The 20,725-nt window shown below is 43.3% G+C and overlaps 1 protein-coding gene across 2 annotated transcripts; it reads left to right on the plus strand.

The window, feature by feature from the left end:
* Positions 1–490: 490 nt before the first annotated feature.
* On the plus strand, positions 491–20,494 carry sdc4 (syndecan 4). 2 transcript variants are annotated; one of them, XM_084349305.1, is made up of 5 exons: positions 491–799; positions 15,732–15,975; positions 16,085–16,128; positions 16,355–16,550; positions 16,799–20,494. In XM_084349305.1, exons 1-5 carry the CDS (start codon positions 746–748, stop codon positions 16,948–16,950), a joined length of 690 nt encoding a protein of 229 aa, XP_084205431.1. In that variant the 5' UTR covers positions 491–745; the 3' UTR covers positions 16,951–20,494. The 2 variants fall into 2 exon arrangements, with proteins under 2 accessions (XP_084205431.1, XP_084205432.1); XM_084349306.1 differs by having other exon boundaries at positions 494–799; positions 15,735–15,975.
* The last annotated feature ends 231 nt before the right edge of the window (positions 20,495–20,725 follow it).

A 20,725-nucleotide genomic window follows, 5' to 3' on the forward strand; every position in this document is an offset into this window, starting at 1 on the left:
CTGTATTTTTTATTTTATTTTGTATTATTACCTCATTATTATTGTAAATATTACAATTCTGAGTTTGAATTTCTTCTCCAAAACTACGTAGTGCTCCTTTAATTGAAAAGTTAATCAAGTTACATAAATCACAAAAAAACCAAACGTAATAGAATACAATTTAAAAACCAAATGATAAAGAATAACTAAAGAATGAATACAAATAGGTAACTGAATGCATACAGTTAATATTTAAATTTGTAAAGTAGGCCTACGACGCTGAAAATAACATTTAAACGCTAATTTTGTGTTGATAATCACACTTCCGTAAAGTTATTTATGCTTTTATTTTGAAGGACCCGCCGGTGTTTCTTTGCTCGGTACATCCGGGTAACTTGACGCGCTGAGCGGCAGGGGGCGGGGCACCTGTTGAACGTGACGGACGTTTACCGTAAGAGAAGGTTGTGAGCGTGACGTCACAGCCCGCTCGCTGATTGGCGGAGAGTCGGGGGAAGAGTGAAATATAGCGCAGAGGAGCGCGTGAGGTGCCTCAGTGGAGCCGAGCAGTCACCGGACGGAACCAGCACCGCAGAGACGAGTCGAGGTGGTAAAGAGTGGACAGTTTCTCTACAAGCTCTGCTTCTGTTGGACTATACCGGGACACAAGACACCGAACCGGTCCAGTGTAAACCAAACAAACGTCCGCAGCGGCTTTTCTTCCGAGACTTTTTTAAAACTTTAGCGGTTATCTGCGCGAGAGGACACAATGCTCAGCCTCTGCCTCGTGTTGATGCTGTCTGCCTCCGTGTTTTCAGAGTCGGTAAGTTGTTTCGCTCACATCTCTGACGGTCATTTCATCTGAAGTGTACGTTTGAAAACTTTACGTGTGTCCCGCTCGGTCAGTGTGGCAGCGCTAGCTAAAACACGCTACTCGTTAACAGTGATTAGCCGCGACTCCGTTAGCTGTGATTAGTGCTGTCAGTGTCTGACGGAGGGAAACGGCTCGTCCCGTGTTCACATCACACACAGCTGATTAATCCACAGAGCATCAGTGTTGTTAGCCAGCTAGCTGCAGTGCTGCAGTCCTGTGTGTGTGTGTGTGTGTGTGTGTGTGTGTGTGTGTGTGTGTGTGTGTCGGCTGGTGGAGGGGGAGGTGGGGCACAGGCATCCACAACCCGCTGCTATTATCCAGTATGGGGCCCAGATGGGGGCGAGCTGGAGAGTCACTCAAGTCACTTTTCCTGCCTCTGGTGGGCCAATCAGTGGGACATCTTCTGACATGAATCACTGTTATTGATCAGTCAGTTAAAGAAAGTTGATTTCACCTCCCTCTGTTCTTAAAGAAGCTGTGAGTCTCCATGTTGTTGTGACTTCAGTGTCTTCCCCCTCATGAGACTCGTTTCTGGTTGTGATTCGGTGCAGTGATTGATGAGTGATTAGTTTAATCAAGTGTCTGTTTCTCAGTGGACGTCCCACTCAATAACATTGTTTATGACTCACTGATACTTTAAGTTAAAGGAGCAGTCTGTAGTTTGGGGGAAGAAATGTTCATCTGAACAAACTAAATAAACAAACTGTCTTTGTTTTCATGACTGAATAAACAGAGTAAACAAACTGACCTTAAAGGACAACACACTTTGTTTATATATGGCGGACCCTGCCACCTTTCTAGTGTTCTGGGGCCCTTATTTCCCTCTGAGAACAGCTTGTTTATTCACTTATGGAACAAAGTTTGTTTTATTACCTCATAAATATTGTAAATATTGAAATGATCTTCTTCAAAACTACACAGTGCCCCTTTTTAATCATTGAAAAAAAACTGACTTGTATTTTTTGTGAATGACTGGAAGTTTTTGAAGAGTTTTGTGCTGAGGTTATTTTTCACATTGTGACCTGTCCTGATTTGTCACTTTGGATTTTTCTGCATTGTAAAGCCCTGGTCTGTGTGGGCTTTTCCATATTATGTCACCTCATGTTCTCCAGCATTTTCTGATGTTGTCCTGTATATTACTGACACCTTTCTTCCACTGCCACCAAAGCCTGGTTTCTTCCCCAACTATTCATGAAATGCAGGTTATTCAGACATGTTTTGACCCAGTCCTGCTCTGCCTAAAGGACAGAATTACCATGTGATGGTAGTATGTGTGTGTGTCTAGAAAGAAACTTGAGATTATTGTGTTTTGGCTTGATTTAGTGTCCATACATACAATATTGAACACATCAGAATGTACAGTGAGAAGAACGTGTGTTATGGGGTGAAATAATTGACACCAGGGTGATTTAATAAAGGGAACTTGAGATCTTGGTACCATTTTGAATCTCAGCAGTACAATAGGTGTTTGCATCATTTCCGGCATCATCACCAAAAAGTCAACTCTCTGGTGTGGAAGGAGGAAGCTGTCATTTATGTCCAGCTTCATGTTTTCTCACTGTCTTTAATGTTGAGAGGCTACATTCACTTTGAGTTTATTAGATTAGGCTTGATTGAATTAAAGTGGACTGTTGGGCTTTGGCTGAGGTATGCGCTCTACCGAGTTCCACTCTAGTTTCTAATTGTGTATCCTGGAGTGTTAATACAGGCCACCCACACACAAACACATGCACCCTGCCCCCCCATTTCACCCAGTTGGTCAGTACAAATGGTGTGAATGGCAGTAACACACTGGTCAGTCCCGGACGGATGCCTGAAGCTCTTTAAATGAAGCGGGGTTTCACAGATATGACTGTTGCCTTCTTCGCTGAGATGTTTTATGATACATGAAAGTTTCCCGTGTGGAGCCACGAACCTTCTGGACTCTAATCCCGGATTGAAGAGCTGAACTTCATCTGCCTTCAGGCGTCCTGTCTCCGTCCTGACGGCTGGTTGGATCCTCCTCTCCTTTACTATCTGTTACATTCCTGATGGCTGTGGAGCTTCTGTTGCTCACTCTGCCTCGTCTTGTCGTCGCCCCCTCGCTCCCCTCTCCTCTCTTCTTCTTCTTCTTTTTTGATTTCCCCTCAGGAATGTGACCTTTGGTGACCTTGACCGGCCCTCTTAGGGATTTTGCACACTTGGAGGGATCTCAATAGGGCCCCGGGGCCTTTTCATAAGGGACACTCCTTTCCGCTAGCCTAGCCTAGCGTGGATACACCTACAGCTTTCCCACCAGAATACACTGTGTTTCTGGTACCTCTTTTTAAATTAGCGGTTACCCTCCAGGTTTCAGGTTCTGCTTCTTTGACGTCAGTCCGCCGTCTCCCCGCCTGTCCCCTCTGTCCCTGTGATCAATTGTCCTCGTGGCTTTTTTCTTTCACTCCTTTGCTGCTCTTTCCTTTGATGGATACTTAGCCTCTGAGCTATGACAATCCTTCCCTCCCTCCCTCCAGCCTTTTCTTCTCTCTACCCACTGAGGTCATTATTGGTATGTGGGTTTGGCGTTCCCAGCTAATCGATAACAATGTTCTGCTACCTGACAAAAGAGCGTGCTCTGAATACAAAAAAGGGCTTTTTGGGAGCCTCAGGAATGATGGGAATGTTTTTTTATCAATGGACTGAGTTGGCTTTTTTCCCGTCAACAATCATTTCTAATTCTGGGAAGTTTGATTGAGCTGCCCGCGGTCAACCATTTTGATTTCTTTCAGACGTGCAGAGCTGCGGCCGGGCTGAGACCTCGTGTACAGTTTTATCAGTTTGTCCAAAATAGACCAGGGCAAACAAATCCTGTTCTTCGTGCCTTTTTCCAGTGACCTCAGCATTTTCTGCCCATGTACGGCAACACAAGTCACCACGAGTCCTTCATGACAGAGTACTGGGTGAAGGTGAAAGATAAGAAGTACAGCAACTGTTTGTTTTTTTGTGTCTTTTTTTATTTAAAGGGCACGTTAGAAAGGCTGCGCTGTCGTTGGACAAAAGTCTAACCAAACTTTCTGCGAGTTCATTTCAATTAGTCTAATCACTTTAATTTACCAAATGTGCCTGTGATGGCAACTGCTGTGGTTAATCAGGGTAAAAAAAAAAATCCTCTTTGCCCCGAAGTTAATCCATGTTGCACCACCAAACCTCAGCTTGTTGCCTTTGGAGCCTCGGGGCTGAGTCCATTTGTTATATCTTGTTGGAATGCCACTGGTTTTGTGTTTAGCTCCCGATCATTTGCACCAGAATGAGCCCGTTTCTTTTTTTTTTTTAAGGAAGTTTTTTTTTGTCTCTTTTGCATGATGGGGTGCACTGAAAGCACCGTGTGGTGAAAAGAACGCAGGGAGGGAAAGAGGGGAGCATGATAAATAGTATCAGTAGGATGTAATAATGGTTCCTGCATTGCTGTCCGCTGGTCTATAAAATCCCTTTGGGCCGAGGAATGTTGGCACAGAGAGAGGAGGTTTTTGTCCTTCCTGCCTGTGATGGAGAGCAGTCGAATCTGACTCCCCCCTCTCCTCTCCCCTCCCCTGCCTCCCTCCACCCCTTTTCAACCACTACATTTTCTGGCAGTTGTAACGGGAACTATATGAATACATTTAGGGCAGAAGTCAACCATAAACCTCCTCCTTTTCTGGTTATATCACCCCCGTCCAACTTTTTTTTTTGACACTTATTGCCGAAGCCACTTTCCAGGTGAACAGTGTGAGCACTCTTACAGCGGGGATGCAACTAATCCATGTCTGATCAACCCAAAGATATTTAGTTTTAAACAAAAGCAACTCTTCACTTTTAAGAACATGAAACCATTTAGTTTTCCGAGTTTAGTCAGTTGTTTCATGAACAAACCATGTAATTAATCTGTAATGTCTTTAATCAGTCACTGATACACTGGTTAAGATTTTTTTGGGCTGAGCGATACAACCTTAAAGTTATATCCCAAATGTTCAGGCTGTATTGCAGTACATGAAATACATCCTCATACCTAAACTGAATATGCTCCCAAATAACATGACCGTTTCAGGGTACCAGCAACAGGTACACCAGGCCCCAGTCATACAGTCAGAGTTTGGAAACATCTCTATTTCGTTGGACTGTTTGATTAATTGGTAATCACACACTGTTAATTAGTCGTTTCAGCCAGTTCTACAGTTGTTGGTATAAACACATTTTTAACCCTTTTAAACAAAATAAATGGACAAACAGCATGTTCTCATTTACTGCGGCAGCCTGGGAAACGTGAAGCTTAACACGCCACCGCTCCCCACCGCCCCCTCCCCCAGTCTTGAAAAGAAAAGCTGTTGTGGCTTTGTGGTGGACCAGTAAAAATATAGGGCCATGGCAGAACATGGAATATGAGCCTGGCTGTGTTTCCATTGGGAAATGTATGAGCGAGCCTGGAGGGAGGCCGTTTGATGTGGCTCCTGCAGCCCCTGCCTCTGCTGTCCCAGGACACCCTGTCAGACCCTGACAGATGGTTGTTCCAGGCCTGAAGCCAGACTGTTAGCAGCTATCAGCGCTGATGCACTCTGAGGTTTTTCCCCCGAGCACAACAGATGTATCTGACTTTAAAACTGCAGGGAGTGAGCATGAAATATAATAATCAAAATGCTCCACCCTACGGCTGGAGACAGAATCAGATAACCCAATAATGTTGACTTAATGTCTCCAGCTGCAATGTGACGATATTTTAGGGGCGTTCATTAACACGTTCAGAAGACAAATAAAGATTTGTTTTGTGCCGTAACGTTGGACAAGTACAACTGGCTTCATAATCCTGAACATGTGACTAACATGGAAAGAACCAGAGCTGCAAACCACATTGTTGATTAACCTGCAGATTGATCGATTAGTTGTTTGTTCTATAAAATGTCAGAAATGGTGAAAAAATCACAATCAGTGTTTCATCCTCAAATGTCTAAAAGATTTCTGTTTACTGTCACAGAGGAGGAAAGAAAACCAGAAAATATTTTTGACTCTTTGTGTCTTTTAAAAAAAGCAAATTGATTAATTGATCATCAGAATAGTTGATGATTAATTTATTGGTTGACAACTAATTGTTTTATTGTTGCAGTGCTAGAAAAAATCTGTTTTATGAACTCTTGTTTTCTCTGGAAATGTATTACACACACACACACACACACACACACACACACACACACACACACACACACACACCAGAGATCATACAGTGTTTTGGGTGGTTTGAGGGCTTCCCCTCATTCAGACATCCTTCCTGACAAATGTGTCTCAGTAATACAGTCCCTCTTTGATGTGGTGTGTGCGTGTGAATGTGGGTGTGTGCGCTTAGGGAAATGTCTCAGTATTGATGTGTGTGTACATGTGTCATGTTGTGTGTCTGCACTGTTTTGTATCGGTGTGTATGTGTGTGTGAGGTCTAACTGTACAGAAGACCACCAGCGGCTCTCTCGGCCTAAACTTGTTCGTTTCAGATCCACATACCTGAGCTGTGATAGAAGATAAAGATGTCCGAGTTTGTATTATTGCCTCCATTAATGTTATAAATATTAAAATTCTGAGTGTGAATTTCTTCTCCAAAACTAAATGGTGCCCTTTTTAATGTGAGGAGAAGGAAAATGGCAGAGACGCTGACGTATGGTTTTCCTCTGCCTGTCAGAAAAGATTACAGGGAGGTGTTTGAAATCTCCACAGTACTGGAGCGTTACCCTTTAATGCATCAGGACCCATGCTGTCTACATTTGATCTCCCAGGCTCATTTAAACATACTTACGGTACATATTAGTCTGAGAGTGCGGCTACGAGAGGCAGCTTTAAACCACCTCCCTGCAGGATATCGCTGCAGACTGAAGTCCATATGAACCTGGAGGAACAGAACAGCGGTCCGCGGTGGCTCGGCTCGGCCCGGCTCTTAGCTTTGGCTCCACTGCAGAGAAGAGAGGAATGTGGTGGCTCACTGTGTAACCAAAGTCTTGGCTACTGAGCTGACCCACACAGAGAGACACATTCCTCAACAGCAGCAGACGCAGCTTCATACAGCCTATCACACATGCTAACATGCTAATCTGTCTCTGTCGCTTGTAAAGGAACAGTTTGGGGAAATGCACTTTCCTGCAGAGTTGGATGAGTTAGAAGAGTTTTTGGGTTTTAGGCTGTTGGTTGAACAAAAAAAAGCAGATTAATTGATGATTAAATGTGATCCTGCTCGTTCCTTTCTGTTGGAGTGACTGCGTCTGATGTTAGTTACTCATAATGTGACTCAGTTGTGAGCTCATGCATGAATATGTGCTGGATAAAGTTGTTCACGGTGTGTCTGGTGTCTTTCTCAATTTAGGAGATTGTTTTAAATAATTTGAAAAAACTAACAAAGATTAGTTTTAGATTAAGATAAAGGGAAGGCTGCATGCTGCTGTTATGAACTGGGAGCTCGATATCTATTTAGGATAAAGAGTCCAGTTGAGCATCTCCTCTTCAAAATGAATTGAGTCTTTGTGGCTGATCTCAGACTATGAATGAAGGGACATTCTCACATGTCTAAAAACACTTGAAAGTATAAATAAGTCAGTTGTTTACTGGCCTGATTCATATTCATTCTTCTGTTCAGGAGTTCAGGCTTTCATTAAACACTGAGTTGATTTGTCTTAGATAGATATTTCCTGTTTTCCTGCCTTTTTCCTCTTATTTCCTGCCATTTAAAGCCTGAAGCCGATCTTTCAGCTGATAATAACTCTTACAGCTTACATTCAGTCTGTTGGGCTGTAATGTGTTTGATGTAAGGCAGCGATACGCTCGCCTCAGGGAGTGACATCAAAGAGTTGGAGGAGTAGGGAAGACATTAGAGAGGCACGGCCTCTGGAAGAGTTTGAGTCGCTGCGGGCATTCGACTTATTTGTCCATCAGTCACGGGTTCGGTAAGAACGGAGAATCATCCAATTGACATGGCAGGATGGCTTCACCGGCGGGAGGAAGTGACCAATAATGGCCATTAGGATAAGACCGGGGACGTTCCCTCAGGAGGCGCTCATCAAAACTCAATTAGGCTTATCAGCTGAGACTGAATCAACACTGTGTGCTGCACAGCTGGCCCGGCTGTTACTTTCCTGTCTGTGGAGACCGAAGCTGTACAAACCAAAAAGCTAAACGCAACAGCATTACTCACTTCACTGAGTAATGTTTGTCTTTGTGATAAAGAAACGACAGCCCCGCTGTACGTGTCGGCATCAACGCTGCTCATGTCCGTTGGCACTTTTGGCCACGCAGAGACGAGCCGCGTCACACAAATAATATTTGAATGTGTATTTTTATATTAATATGTTTCCTTCTGCGTTAATGGCCCGATTATTCACCTTTAATGTTTATTGATCATGTTGGAGCTGGATCGTCAGTTAAAGACACACCTATAAGCAGGTAGCCCTGTTGTGGAAATGCAAATCCCTGCAGTGCTGGGCTGACGAACAGAGTAAAACCGAGTGAAGCCGAGCCAGCACATGTGTATGGAAAAGCCCCACATGTTGCCATAGAGTCTCGCATGGTGCTGGTAGGTGGAAATACTGCTATAGATAGACTGGGCGTAGGTAGGAGGAATCTAGAGCTCGGCTGTCAGAGCAAAAGTGCAAAGGTAGGGGTGTGTGTGTGTCTGTGTGTGTGTGAGATCTAGTCAGCACTGTTCAATGTGTATTTCTAAAGGAAATGGTTGTTTTCAGGATTGTGTGTATATAAAACACGAGGACCAAACTTGTTGAACCGGATCAACTTTAAGATTTAACAAAGTAAAGACCTCATAATAGATCGGTCTTTATGAGGCCCTTTGGATCCCATAAACTGAAGGCCTTGAACTCCTGAAGTGAGACTGTGAAGGCTCATCTCACATAAGTGTGTGTGTGTGTGTGTGTTACGTCAGGGGTCAGAAGTGCATCTTACCAGTAGATCAGGCGACACAATACATGGTGCAAATCCTGCTGCTGGTTCAAGTATCACCCAGCAGCAGGAGGGGGAGGAGCTGAGAAACAGGACGGGAGATGGAGGGAGTGAATGTGGAGAGGCAAAGGGAAAGATGGAAGGAGGGATTTGAGATTTAACCTCTTTTTTTAAACCATATTTTTCATTTGACTTTATTTATGCTGCTGAGGTAGACTCTGAAAGTCAACTGGAGGAGGATAAAAAGGTTAGAAACCAACAATAATTTGCCTTTTCTTGAAAGGTCAAGAGACGTTGGACATCACAAAGAATAAGGAAGCACATTCCTGCGTGCTGGTGTTTCTTTTCTGTCTTTTCATACTTTGTACCTCCTCCACGCCGCCGTGTGAATGGACCAGATGCCTCTCTGTGTGTCGGCAGATGGAGGGATTGTTTCCCCAGTTTAATGAAGGGAGGCTGCTGGAGGCTTATCCCCAGTTACCTTGGTCATTGATATGCTCTTGAGGAGTCCACTGGCATTGTTTGGTGTCAATGGAAGGGACAGACCCGGAGGCTGGGTGGCGGGCATCTTGACAGACTGCTTTTCAGTGAATGTGGACAATTGGGGGAACTGGAAAGTTTTTAGGACCTCCATGCTGAGATGGGCAGGATAAACAAGGACAGAGGCTAGACTGAGTGAAGTGTGTGACAGGACGGGAAACAAAACTTCTGACTCGAGTGTTTTCAGAGGGAGTCTTTAATCTGACCCTCCATCATGAAGACCATGTCACCAGCCAAACACAAGATACTCTGGAACAAATTTTAATCACCTGTAGTTGACAAAATCACAAATATAGTTATTTATACTTTAATATACTAAAGTGAAGTTGAAACATGGAGATAATTTTGCTGTTGATCCACTTAATCTGAAGCTATATTAACTGGTTTACATGCAAACACTCATTTTTTTTTTACTTTCCTTGTGATGGGATGAGAATTCACTACGTCCTGACATTTTAATAGCCAGACAGTTGAGTGGTAAATCGACAAAACATATTGATAATAATCCTAGTTGGGAATGTAGTTTTTGTTGGTGGAGAAATAAAAAGTGGTTTGCAGTCCCATACATGATCTTTTGTGTACCATATTCATGTTCATACTTGGGTGAACCGGCTGGTCTCAGTTGAGCTGGTGCTGACTAGATGTGTTCTCACAGAGTTCTGATTCATGTCCCGGTCGGTTTAATCTTTTGACTGATGGCTGATGTGGTCACATGATCGTCTCGGACCGCAGCCATGTGGGTGTTTCACTGTGACACTGTGAGTCCAAACGAGCTCTGCAATTAAGAAGCTTTGATAAAACAAGGAAACACTTTGTTTAGCTTCAAGATGGTCGACGGAGAGTTCAGAGAAAAGGTCATCTGGACTGTTGAAGTCTTTGTGAGAGCGAGGATCATTGTCTGAGTTTAGGAGAAGAGACAGAATTAAAGTAAAAACATTTTTTGAATAAGAAGAAGTTTTGATAGAACATGCCAACATTTCTATTGACTGGACCCTTCATGCTTTGGACACGGACAGCAGTGTTTCTGCACGTTGTGCTGCAGAACCGGATGAATCCATGAACTCCGTTTGGTTGGTTGGCTGAAAGTCTTTGGTTTGGCTGGAATCCACATCCGGCTGCTTATCAGCGGTTGCACATTAGGCAGAATAAATGAGGCTGTGAATCACTGATGGGAGGACAAAATGGTGATCTGTAAGTGGCTCATAAGTGGCTTTTAAAATGGCTGACAAATGATGTGGTCAACCGACGAAATGAGATTGAGATTTTGCTGTAATGATGCTGTAGTTTAAAAGTCACTCTTTTTCTTCCTATAAAAACAATGTTAGCAGAGATGATGATGAGATTTTAGGATCTCCAGTTTTCAGTATCACTGCTCTTAGATTCATGTGCATGTGCTGTGTATGAGGTTTATCTTTCAGTTCTCCAGGACTTACGTGGCCTCCCTCTGAACCACAGTGCTGCTGTTTGTGTTGCTGAGCTCGTTAAGGCTGTTTGTTGTCAACACACAAGGTTTCATATGAGGGTGTGACTGTTTCTCCGGTTTGTGGCAGTGATGCTGGAGGATAACATGTGTTTGGTTACACATGAATGAATGTATAGCTTTTGTAGAGTTAAAGAAGAGATCCTTGCTAAAATGTACATTTCCATATCTCTTAGTATCTAGTGTCAGTTATTTCCATTTATTCAACAAGTTTAAAGGAACAGTTCACCCAAAAAAGAAAGTTTGGTCATTATCTTCTCATCCCCATGATGGAAAGTCTTCTCCTAAACAACTGAAGTAGCTGGGGACTTGTTTTTAAAAAGTAAAAAAGATAAAATGGCTCCGTACAGCCTGTCTGGTGTAATCCAAGTCTCCAGAAGTCCTGAGATCCCAAAAGGACAGCTGCTAGGCTAATAGCACAAGCCCTGTGTGTAGAGGTTACACGAGCTTGTTCGCATGTTGAGGGTGTAAATAACGTCTTTTCAAATCATCAGGGCTTCAGGGGACTTTGTTTTTTTTCGGGGGGGTTTACGTTTTAAAACAAGTCCCCAGCTACCTCAGTTGTTTAGGAGAAAGCTGCACGGCTCCAGAAATGTTTTGTGGACGACCAAACTTCACCTGACTTTCCGTTGGTTTGGGTCTGTGCTGTTCCTTTTTAAACCTGTTGAAGAAACAGTAAAAACTGACACCAGATACTCACAGAAATATGAAAATAAGTGTGCACATCAGCCTGGATCCCCCACTTTCTTCTCTTTAATATAAATAAGTTCCAGTAGTTGTTCAGCAGGCAGCCGGTACTGAATCTGACGGGCTGTCGTTCAGTCGCTGTACAATCACCGTGTGAGCTGATTTCCATGTTGACTCGGTTACATAACCTCTGTTCAGACGGCTCGCTCCTTTCTCCTCACCAGTCTGTGCTGGTTCTGATGCTGGTTGGAGTAAAATGGAGGCTTGTTTTTGTCTTGTTTGTACAATAACAGACCAACACATCACATCTTCCTCTGTCTCTTACACACAGCTTTCATTTGTGTGGAACGGAGACTTCCTGTTGTGGGTCTGCTACATTCTTGGGTTGTTTTGGTCCAAACAGACTTGGGACTTGGCCTGAATCCCATCCTGGCTTTGCTTCCTGGGAAAGTATAGTAAAGATGAAATATTCCCCACATCTGATAGTAAATTCATCCACCATCCCTCTGATCTCTGCTGTCTTAGTGAATAATCGTGGCCTGTCGGGACAGGTCTCACTCAGCCTGTGAGACGGCATGCTGTTGTTTTAGAGCACACCAGGCTGCAAATGGTGGAGTTTCTTTTAGCACGTCTCTCCAGGACACAAATGGAGGTCCACATTTCACCGTGGGGGGGTTTAAAGGTCAGAGGCAGGAGGAGGAAGGGGTTTATTGACACTGACAGGGATGAACATATTGGCTTCTCTTTGAAATGAACCTGTTGTCTTATTACAAAAACTATATGTTGATGTCCAACACAAAAATAGTACTTTTAAAAAAAGGTATCTCCAGCAGAGATGTGATTGCAGTTTTGTCACCATAATGAGCTCTGGGAAATTGTAGGAAATTTTGATGATTGTTTACATGTTTGTGACATTTTAGAGACTAAACAATTAATTGATTAGTATCTTAAGTAAGCGGCAGATATTGTTCTGTTCGGTCAGTGGCATAAAAGTATCGAGGTTTGATAACCAGCCCTACTTGAAACTGTTGGAGAGAGCAGAGACGAAGAAATCTGATTAAAATAACAAACTGTAACTCAAAACTCTGACTGGAAGAAATGATTTCAAACCAGGAGAGTAAAACGTGCCTCCGGGAGTCATGTAAAATCCTAGCAGGCTACAATGAATGTGACTCACGCTGACACACGCAACACAACACAACACAACACAACACAACACAACACAACAGGCCTGACTGGGATGAATCCATATTATCATCTGAATGAGTGTGATTCCTATAATGTGACTCAGCGGGCTTGTTCCAGCACGCAGCAGCAGCAGATTCCCATCTGAATGGCAGCGAGGAAATGAAGAGCCAGCAGTCACCATTTTAAGGCTTAGGATTTAGACACACACACACACACACACACACACACACACACACACACACACACACACACACACACACACACACACACACACACACACACACACACACACACACAGGATCACAGCTCCCCTGGGTCCATGTATGAGGTTTAAATGAGGACATAATGGAGCAGTGATCCTCAGTCTTGGGGTCGCTCCTATAGTTGCCCGGGGTTACAGGGAAAGATTGTGGAGCAGCTCAACTAATTAAAAAATGAAAACAAATATGATTTGATTAAGAAACATCTGTGTGTGTGTGTGTGTGTGTGTGTGTGTGTGTGTGTGTGTGTGAGAGATAAAGAAGACATTAGATTTTCTGAGTTGAGAGTGAATTAACAAAGCAAACACACACACAGCGCAGGCGTCCTCATCAGACCACCTTGTTACTTTTAGAGGAATCACAGCAAAATGGCCGCCCTCGTTTGAAGCCCTTGTGCAGTCACAATGGGGCTTTCCCTCCTCCTCCTCCTCTTCCTCCTCCTCCTCATCATATAGGCTACTTTTAAAAGGAGAGGCTGAGGGGATTACCTTCAAACACACATCGTTACTATGCCAAGTATTTGAGAACACACACATAATGCTCTGAGGCCCCGACAGGCTTAGCCACCAGCTAACCCTTAAAATTAAGGCTCAGATGGAAGTAATTATGAGGAGAACTCATGACGTCAACAGAGCTGTGTGTGTCCGTGTGTGTGTGTGTGTGTGTCCGTGTGTGTGTGTGTGTGTGTGAGAGAGTAAATGAGGATGTTGTGGGATGCCCGGGCATGTTTCCAGTGTGATTTGTGGTCAGCTTTTGTTCTCGGTAAACTGAAGGTTTCATTGAAAGAAGCTTGTTCCTCTCTGGCCCTCACGGCTCTGCGCTCTCCAGGATCTCGGTCTTCTTTCACTGCGCCGCCGGTGAACAAAGCCCAGTGATTGGCTGCCGCCCATCACAGGACATGCGGGCGATCTGTCCGCATGTGATCGGTTCAGCTGCTGAAAGTGCCTCAAAACATAGAAGCAGAATCGGCTGTGTACATTCTCGTGTTGTTCACTTCACTTTATTTAAATCATTGAGTCTGGCTCTCAGTAGAGCGCATACCTCCGCCAAGGCCCAACAGTCCAGTTTAATTCAATAAAGCCTAATCACCGTTGGTAACTCTCATTATCTCAGCGGCACATTGGTGGTAGCTGCAGATTTTCTATCCCTTGTTGTTACCGAGCAGCAGCTGAAAAAAGACTTCCCTCTATGAAAACAATTAAATTTAAAAATGCCTTTCTTCATCTGAAAACATTTTATTTAGTCCATCCATCAGTCCAAAACACATCAATTTACTTTAAACCATTTGAGAAATCGAGAAAAGCAGTAGGTCTTTGAGTTTTGTGTCTTTGTTTGGATGATTGCAGAACTTGTCTCTGCTTCATGTTGATTAATTTACTGCCTGATGGGATTAAAATGTTTTCAACAACACATCGAGGTATTCACTCGTTCTGTACTGTATAGAGAGACTGTGTAGAGACACAGTGTCATTCATTCTTCTTCTTTGAGCCTTTAATCGCTGTAAACATCAGGAGTAGACTGTTGGAGGTGTGACAGCTGCTGCGTTTGTGGCGCTGGGATGTTTCAGTGTGGACGTTAAAGTCGGACATCAGAAAGACTTTAAAGCTTTTGAACGAGCTGCAAGTTCAGGACCTGCTGTTCCGCTTTTCTTGCCTCATTTTACCTCCCCGTCCCTCACTGATTAACTGTGTGTGTGTGTGTGTGTGTGTGTGTGTGTGTGTGTGTGTGTGTGTGTGTGTGTGTGTGTGTGTGTGTGTGTGTGTGTGTGTGTGTGTGTGTGTGTGTGTGTGTGTGTGTGTGTGTGTGTGTGTGTGTGTGTGTGTTAATCCCATTCACGCTGCTTACTGAGCAAATGGTCAATGAAATTAAGTGTTGTAATGTGATTAAAGGAGGTTGATGTGTCTTCATTGTGTTAATCTTCAGAGTGATTAGAGCGACGGTGGTGACTGGACGAGAAATCCTCTTTTTTTCCAAAGAACTACAAGAACAAAGAAATGAAGGCCCGCCCGTCTGTCAGTTGGTCCTGTTAGCCAGCATGAACTAAAAGCATCTGTGTGAATAATAAACATCAAGAGCTGCAGTAACCACATTTCCTTTAATAATTAATAGAGTAACACAGAGCACTAGTCTTTACCAAATCCACTCCTCTTCCAGTCAGTGCAGCATCATGAAATACAGACAGAGAAGTTATTGTTTGTATCAACCTGCTGTAATGGTGGCAGAAACACAGAGCAAGAGAAGGAAGCAGAAACTGTATTTTCAAAATAAAGGTCTCTGAGCTTGAAGAATTCACAATGTAACATAAATAAAAGTAAAAAATCAAGACGGCAGAATAATCACACGTCTCTTCTCGTTTGTGTTTCGACTCGTATTGATAGAATTAGTTCAGACACTGCAGCCGATGGGACACAAACACATTTAAATAGTATGATTAATAAAGTATTTTAAGCTGGAATAACTGATTCAGAGGATGGACTCCTTGTAAAATGCAGGCTTTGTGTTGTGATGTGTCTCTGAACAGCTGATCCAGGACAACAGACTTTTCTCTGGTTTGTAGTTGACCTCCAGGTGAAGACTGGAAGACTGTTTTCATAGTTTGACTTGTTTACTTGAGAAACTACTCAAACTGATGAGCCGATTATCAGAACAGTTTCCTGCTCTAGCTGTTTTATGGCAGCGTGGGTCGGTTCAGACTGAAACGTATCTCTGGATGTGTCGCCATGAGCTTGAGAGCAGATATCTGCTCCGCTCACATGATGAGTTTTAACTGATGATCGCTCTAAGCCCGACTGTGTCTCTGGTGTCCCAGCAGGTGAGGGAGACGGAGACATGGATGCCCATGAAGACCACACAGACGGCCGCCATGTTGACACACCATGACAACCTGGAGTCATCAGGCTCAGACTTCGGCTTCACAGACGACGAGGACGACCAAGACGAGTACGACGTAAACGACGGCGAAGGCGACTACAAAGACACACTGTACGACGACGAGGAGGAGGAGTACGAGGACGAGGAGTACGATGACGACTTCTCCGGCTCTGGCGACCAAAGTCAGTCTTTACAAATACTTCAGAACATTTTAAATCCACATTTTAATTAAAGTCTTGTAGTCATGGAGGCATTCTTCATGAAGTTTAATGAAAAATCATCTTTCCACAGCAACAACTGTGTCACCTGGACGAGAGGCCAAGACGTCAGCTAAGGTGAGAAATTTTGAGTTTGATTCGAGCTAAAACTGTTGAATACTGAAAAAACCTGTCATCACCAGTTGTTGTAAACGCTGTGATCCTGAAGCAGCTGTAATTTCACATGTTTAAATCAGAATCATTTTACAGCAGTGTGTATATAGTTGATTTGGCAGTGTTGCTGCACACTTCAGGTTCAGTTTATTGACTTTGCATGTTTTTAAATCTCTCTCTTCGTCCTCAGCCCAATGTGAACGACAACAAGATCCCGGAGGTGGAGCGCCCGGTGCGGCCGACCGTCAACGAGGTCATCATCCAGAACGGCAACGAAATCCCCCTGCTGAGGAACGGGGCCGAGCCCGGCGAGGAGCACCCATCCAACGTCCTCATGTCCCATGCCAGCGAAGACAGCATCCTTAAAAAGACAGAGGTCCTCGCAGGTCAGTGGAAACCTTGAAACTGGTCGTCAGAGAATGAAAACTAGGTTTAAAATTATGTGAATGTTTGGCCTCTGGATCAATGATCCCCAGCTACCTACGTTTACAGGACACGTGTAGCTATGACGAAGCAAATCGCACCACACCAGCTGTTTCTTGAGAATGTTAAAGTATAAACGTATCAGTTGAGTAAATGTCAGAGGACGAGAAAGTTCAAGTCTAACCTCCCTCCCTCCCTTTCTCTCTTGCAGCTCTGATCACGGGCGGCGCCGTCTGCCTGATGTTCGCCGTCCTCCTCATCCTCCTCCTCATCTACCGCATGAAGAAGAAGGACGAGGGCAGCTACGATTTGGGGAAGAAGCCCATCTACAAGAAAGCTCCCACCACAGAGATCTACGCATAGACCCTGACCTCTTCCCCCTCCAGACACACACCCACAAACACACACACCTCACTCCCTAAACCCTGAAAAACCCAATCAGTGCCTCATCATCATCATCATACCTCCTCCTCCTCCTCCTCACTTTTCTTCAGCGGAGTGACGCTCGATAACGAATCAGGAGAGAAGCCCCGACAACACAATCGATAGACTGACTCCTCCTACCTGATGTATGCTAATGTTACTGGTGCTCTCTTAACCAATCGGAGGCTTTGTTGGTCCGCTGGTCTCTCTCTTTTGGAAAAGGAGCAACAGGAGTGGACTATTTCAGCTGCGGTACACGGTGATCTTTATTTTTTTGTCTTGTTTTTATTATTTTGTCCCCACGTCAAGAGACAAAACAACAGAACTTAGAACCGAGGACTTGGAGAACGTTTAACTCCTCGTCGCTTCCCTTCCTCTCTTCTCTTCCCGTTAAAACACTAACACTGTGCAATGATTGTTGTCTCGGTACGCATTTACAGTCCAGTTATTTATTCTCCCTCTGTTCTCCTCCTCGTCTTCCTCTGAACCTGTTTTCTTGGACTGCAGATTCTCACGTTGTAGCAAAATGACTTTTATGTGAACATTTTTATTAGATTTTTAAAAAAAAGAAACTCCTCGTCATGCAGAGAGATTTCAGTTTTTGCTGTTAAACATCCCTTCATGACGGGAAACGAATTGAGCTCATGTTGTTCAGATGAATTAGTTTTCTGCTCCGTCATCCGTTCAGACTGATGTTAATAATTACAATATTTGTTAATCTTTATCCTCAAACTGGTCCAAAAACTTACAAGGAGAGAAGAGACGGTCAGACAAGGGTCAGGAAATATTTGCAAATCATTTCACGGTGTCGAGAGATGTTTCAGTTCATGTTCTGTGAATTTTCTGATGCAGCAGAGTTTATTAAAATGACCTTAAAAGACTTTTTTTCTTTAAAACTTCTGGCATGTTTTGTATCTCCTCGTGTGGGGAAAGTCCCTGCAGGCTGGCACGTTGCACCACATAAGTAAGCTAAACTAATCTGGAGGAAGAATTTGCAAATACTGTATGACCCAGGTCACACACACACACACACACACACACACACACATATACACACACACTTGCATTGCAAAGTGCTGTGCTCTGCTGCCTGTTTTGGAGAGCACTTCAAACGCCTGGAAGATGTTTCACCACTATAATAATTACCGCTGTGCCTCCAGGGTTTGTTTTTCTGTTATTATGATGAACTCGACTGGAGTCAGACCAACATGCTCCTACAAGGTGACACACCTACATTCCTCACACACAAACACACACACACGCACAGCTCGGTCACGATGACTAGCTGCTGACCCTCTCACACAGTTACACTCAAGCTTAAAGGTGCAATATGTAAGAATTATAGTTTAACACAATCGAGAAATGAGCGCCGCTCCCTGCATGCGTTCCCCGCTGGCTCCTTCCTCGTCCCAGAGGTCCACAGCTCCTGCACTCACTCAACACCAACACTTCCCCGGTGCTCCAGGCTCCCAGTCCAGACCGCTAGCTGCACCGCTACAGTTAGCAGCAGTTAGCGGCTGCTCTGTTGATTCGCTGCCCCCTATTTGTTTGGAGTATGAGTTCAGCATGTGGCCGGTTCTTACATATTGCACCTTCTAAAGGAGTAGTTTGACATTTTGGGAAGTTGATTGATACACTCTCATATCGCTCTGTTAAATATGACGCTACAGTTAGCTTAGCTTAGCATAAAGACTGGAATCAGAGGGCTAGCAACTGAAGATGGTTTTATGATCACAAAGTCATGTTGTTGACAATATAACGTTAAAAAACCTGCTGTGTTTAATCACGTCACATTAAAGCTCCGAAAGTGTTGAAATTTAAACTTGTGTTTCCTGGTCGCACTCAGGACTTTCAAGCTGAGTCGGAAACTAGAAATCACGATACGTCCTGTACGACATGACGCAGCTTAATCTCACTAATTAGCTTGTGATTTCTTGTTTGTTTAATCCTGCAAAAAGCAAAGTGTAAAAGTGATAATCTGCTGTGTTTAAAGGGGTTAAAGTACCAAATTATTGAAGATTGAAGACGGATGAGAGTGGTGTCGATCCTCAAAGTAAAGAAACTTATCTCCCTTAATGTCGAACTTTCCTTTGAGCTCACCACTAACTTGTAGAAACTATGATATTCATGAATCCAGTAGATGTTGGGACTATTTGTCCAATGAAAAGAAAGCTGAAGCTCTGTGATCGGACAAACTGGTAGTTTTTTTAGTACTTTGTGTTTTTGTTTTTTAAACCGTGGGGTTGATGCTTTCTCAATAAGCTACGACGACAGTTTTAGTTTCATATTCTCATTCTGGGGTCTACGAGCACTCACTGAAGCCACGGTGAACAGGTTCGATGCTCACATTTCTTCACAGCACAGACTGATCTACCAAGGATTTGTATATAGTCATTAAATAAACATTTAAAAAGAAACTGAAGAAATATTAACTTGGTACTTAGCCGCATCCTGGCAACAAAAAAATATCAACCAAATATTTAAATGCCAAATTGTTTTTATTTTTGTTTCCCCATCAGTACCGTTCATGTGATTTACTGTAAATGTAAATGAGAAAACTGTTTTGATACTACCAATGCTAACACTAACTCGCCTCCGCTCATTGTTCTCCACTAGATCAACTTGTTCCCTTTTTTGTTTTTATTTTTTTTATTAATTTAACTGTCAAATTATTTTATTGCCTTCTTTCAGGTTGGGGTGTTTCCCCCTTTTTAAGCTGTTGTATATGTGATTTTAAAAGTTTTATATACACTAGTTTGAGATTTTCAGAGGCAAATAGTTTTGAAACTTTTTATTTTGTAAGAGTTTCTATTATCTTTTTAGACTTTTTTTTTTGTTTTTTGCTTTTGTATTTATGTTTGTGTTTGTAGAAGGATTGCTTCTGTGGTTGGTGTTCATCTCGTTGTTCAGGGGATGTTGTGCTGATGAGCCATGTTGTCGGTATCAGACCCGGGCTGATTACTAGTTGGAGCTGGTTCAGTTATTTTATTTTATCTTTTATTTGTAGCCAAAACGGAGCAGGATGAAATTTGGGAGATTCAAGGTCCCTGCAAACACCAGCTGCTCCCAGCGATTGAAACATCTCGACACTGGTTCGAGGTCTTCACCTCCCAGGAAACAAAACAATTTAATCAAGACAATGCTGATGCTTGTTTCCTGTGTAGTGTATCAGCTGACCTCGACCTCAGACTGAGGAGTGACTGATTAGATTTTGATTCAAATTTAAACAAGTGAAACAATCAAGCGTGTTTTTTCTTTTGAGGGAGTAAAAATGTTCCAGGAAAAAGTTAAAAAGAAATGTTTTGAGTAGTAATCAGCTCCGGGTCTGCTCGGCGAGCATGGGAGAGAAACGTATGTTCTGCTGCTTAATGTCACAAACACCACATGTGAATCACCAATGGAGTGGAGAAGCCAATGAATCATTGGTTTCTGCATGCAGGTTCTGATTTATTATTGGAAATAAAGCTATTTTTATGCACATTAACATTTTAAAGTCCCGTCTTTGTCCTTTTTGTTTTTCCTGAGTGAGAAAATCGCGTGAGAACACTTCATACATCGGCTCAAACAGTCTGAGACGAGTCAAAATACAAATGGAAAGATCAGTTTAACCATTTGAGTGAACTTCTCAGTGTTTGGTTTGTTAGAAGTGGACTTACCATCAGGCGAAGGTCGGGAAGAGCTGCGGGCCCAGAGCCACTGCTGTCTCCATAACAGC

The sequence above is a fragment of the Pagrus pagrus genome, assembly GCF_965226575.1.
Source record: "Pagrus pagrus genome assembly, chromosome: 3".
Taxonomy (NCBI): Eukaryota; Metazoa; Chordata; class Actinopteri; order Spariformes; family Sparidae; genus Pagrus; species Pagrus pagrus.

What these genes read in the sequence shown, in the direction of transcription:
- sdc4 (XM_084349305.1), top strand. Translation starts at nt 746, where the DNA reads ATGCTCAGCCTCTGCCTCGTGTTGATGCTGTCTGCCTCCGTGTTTTCA. An exon ending in CCTCCGTGTTTTCAGAGTCG is followed by an intron (nt 800 to 15,731) that starts GTAAGTTGTTTC and finishes CTGGTGTCCCAG; the next exon opens with CAGGTGAGGGAGACGGAGAC. An exon ending in CTCCGGCTCTGGCGACCAAA is followed by an intron (nt 15,976 to 16,084) that starts GTCAGTCTTTAC and finishes ATCTTTCCACAG; the next exon opens with CAACAACTGTGTCACCTGGA.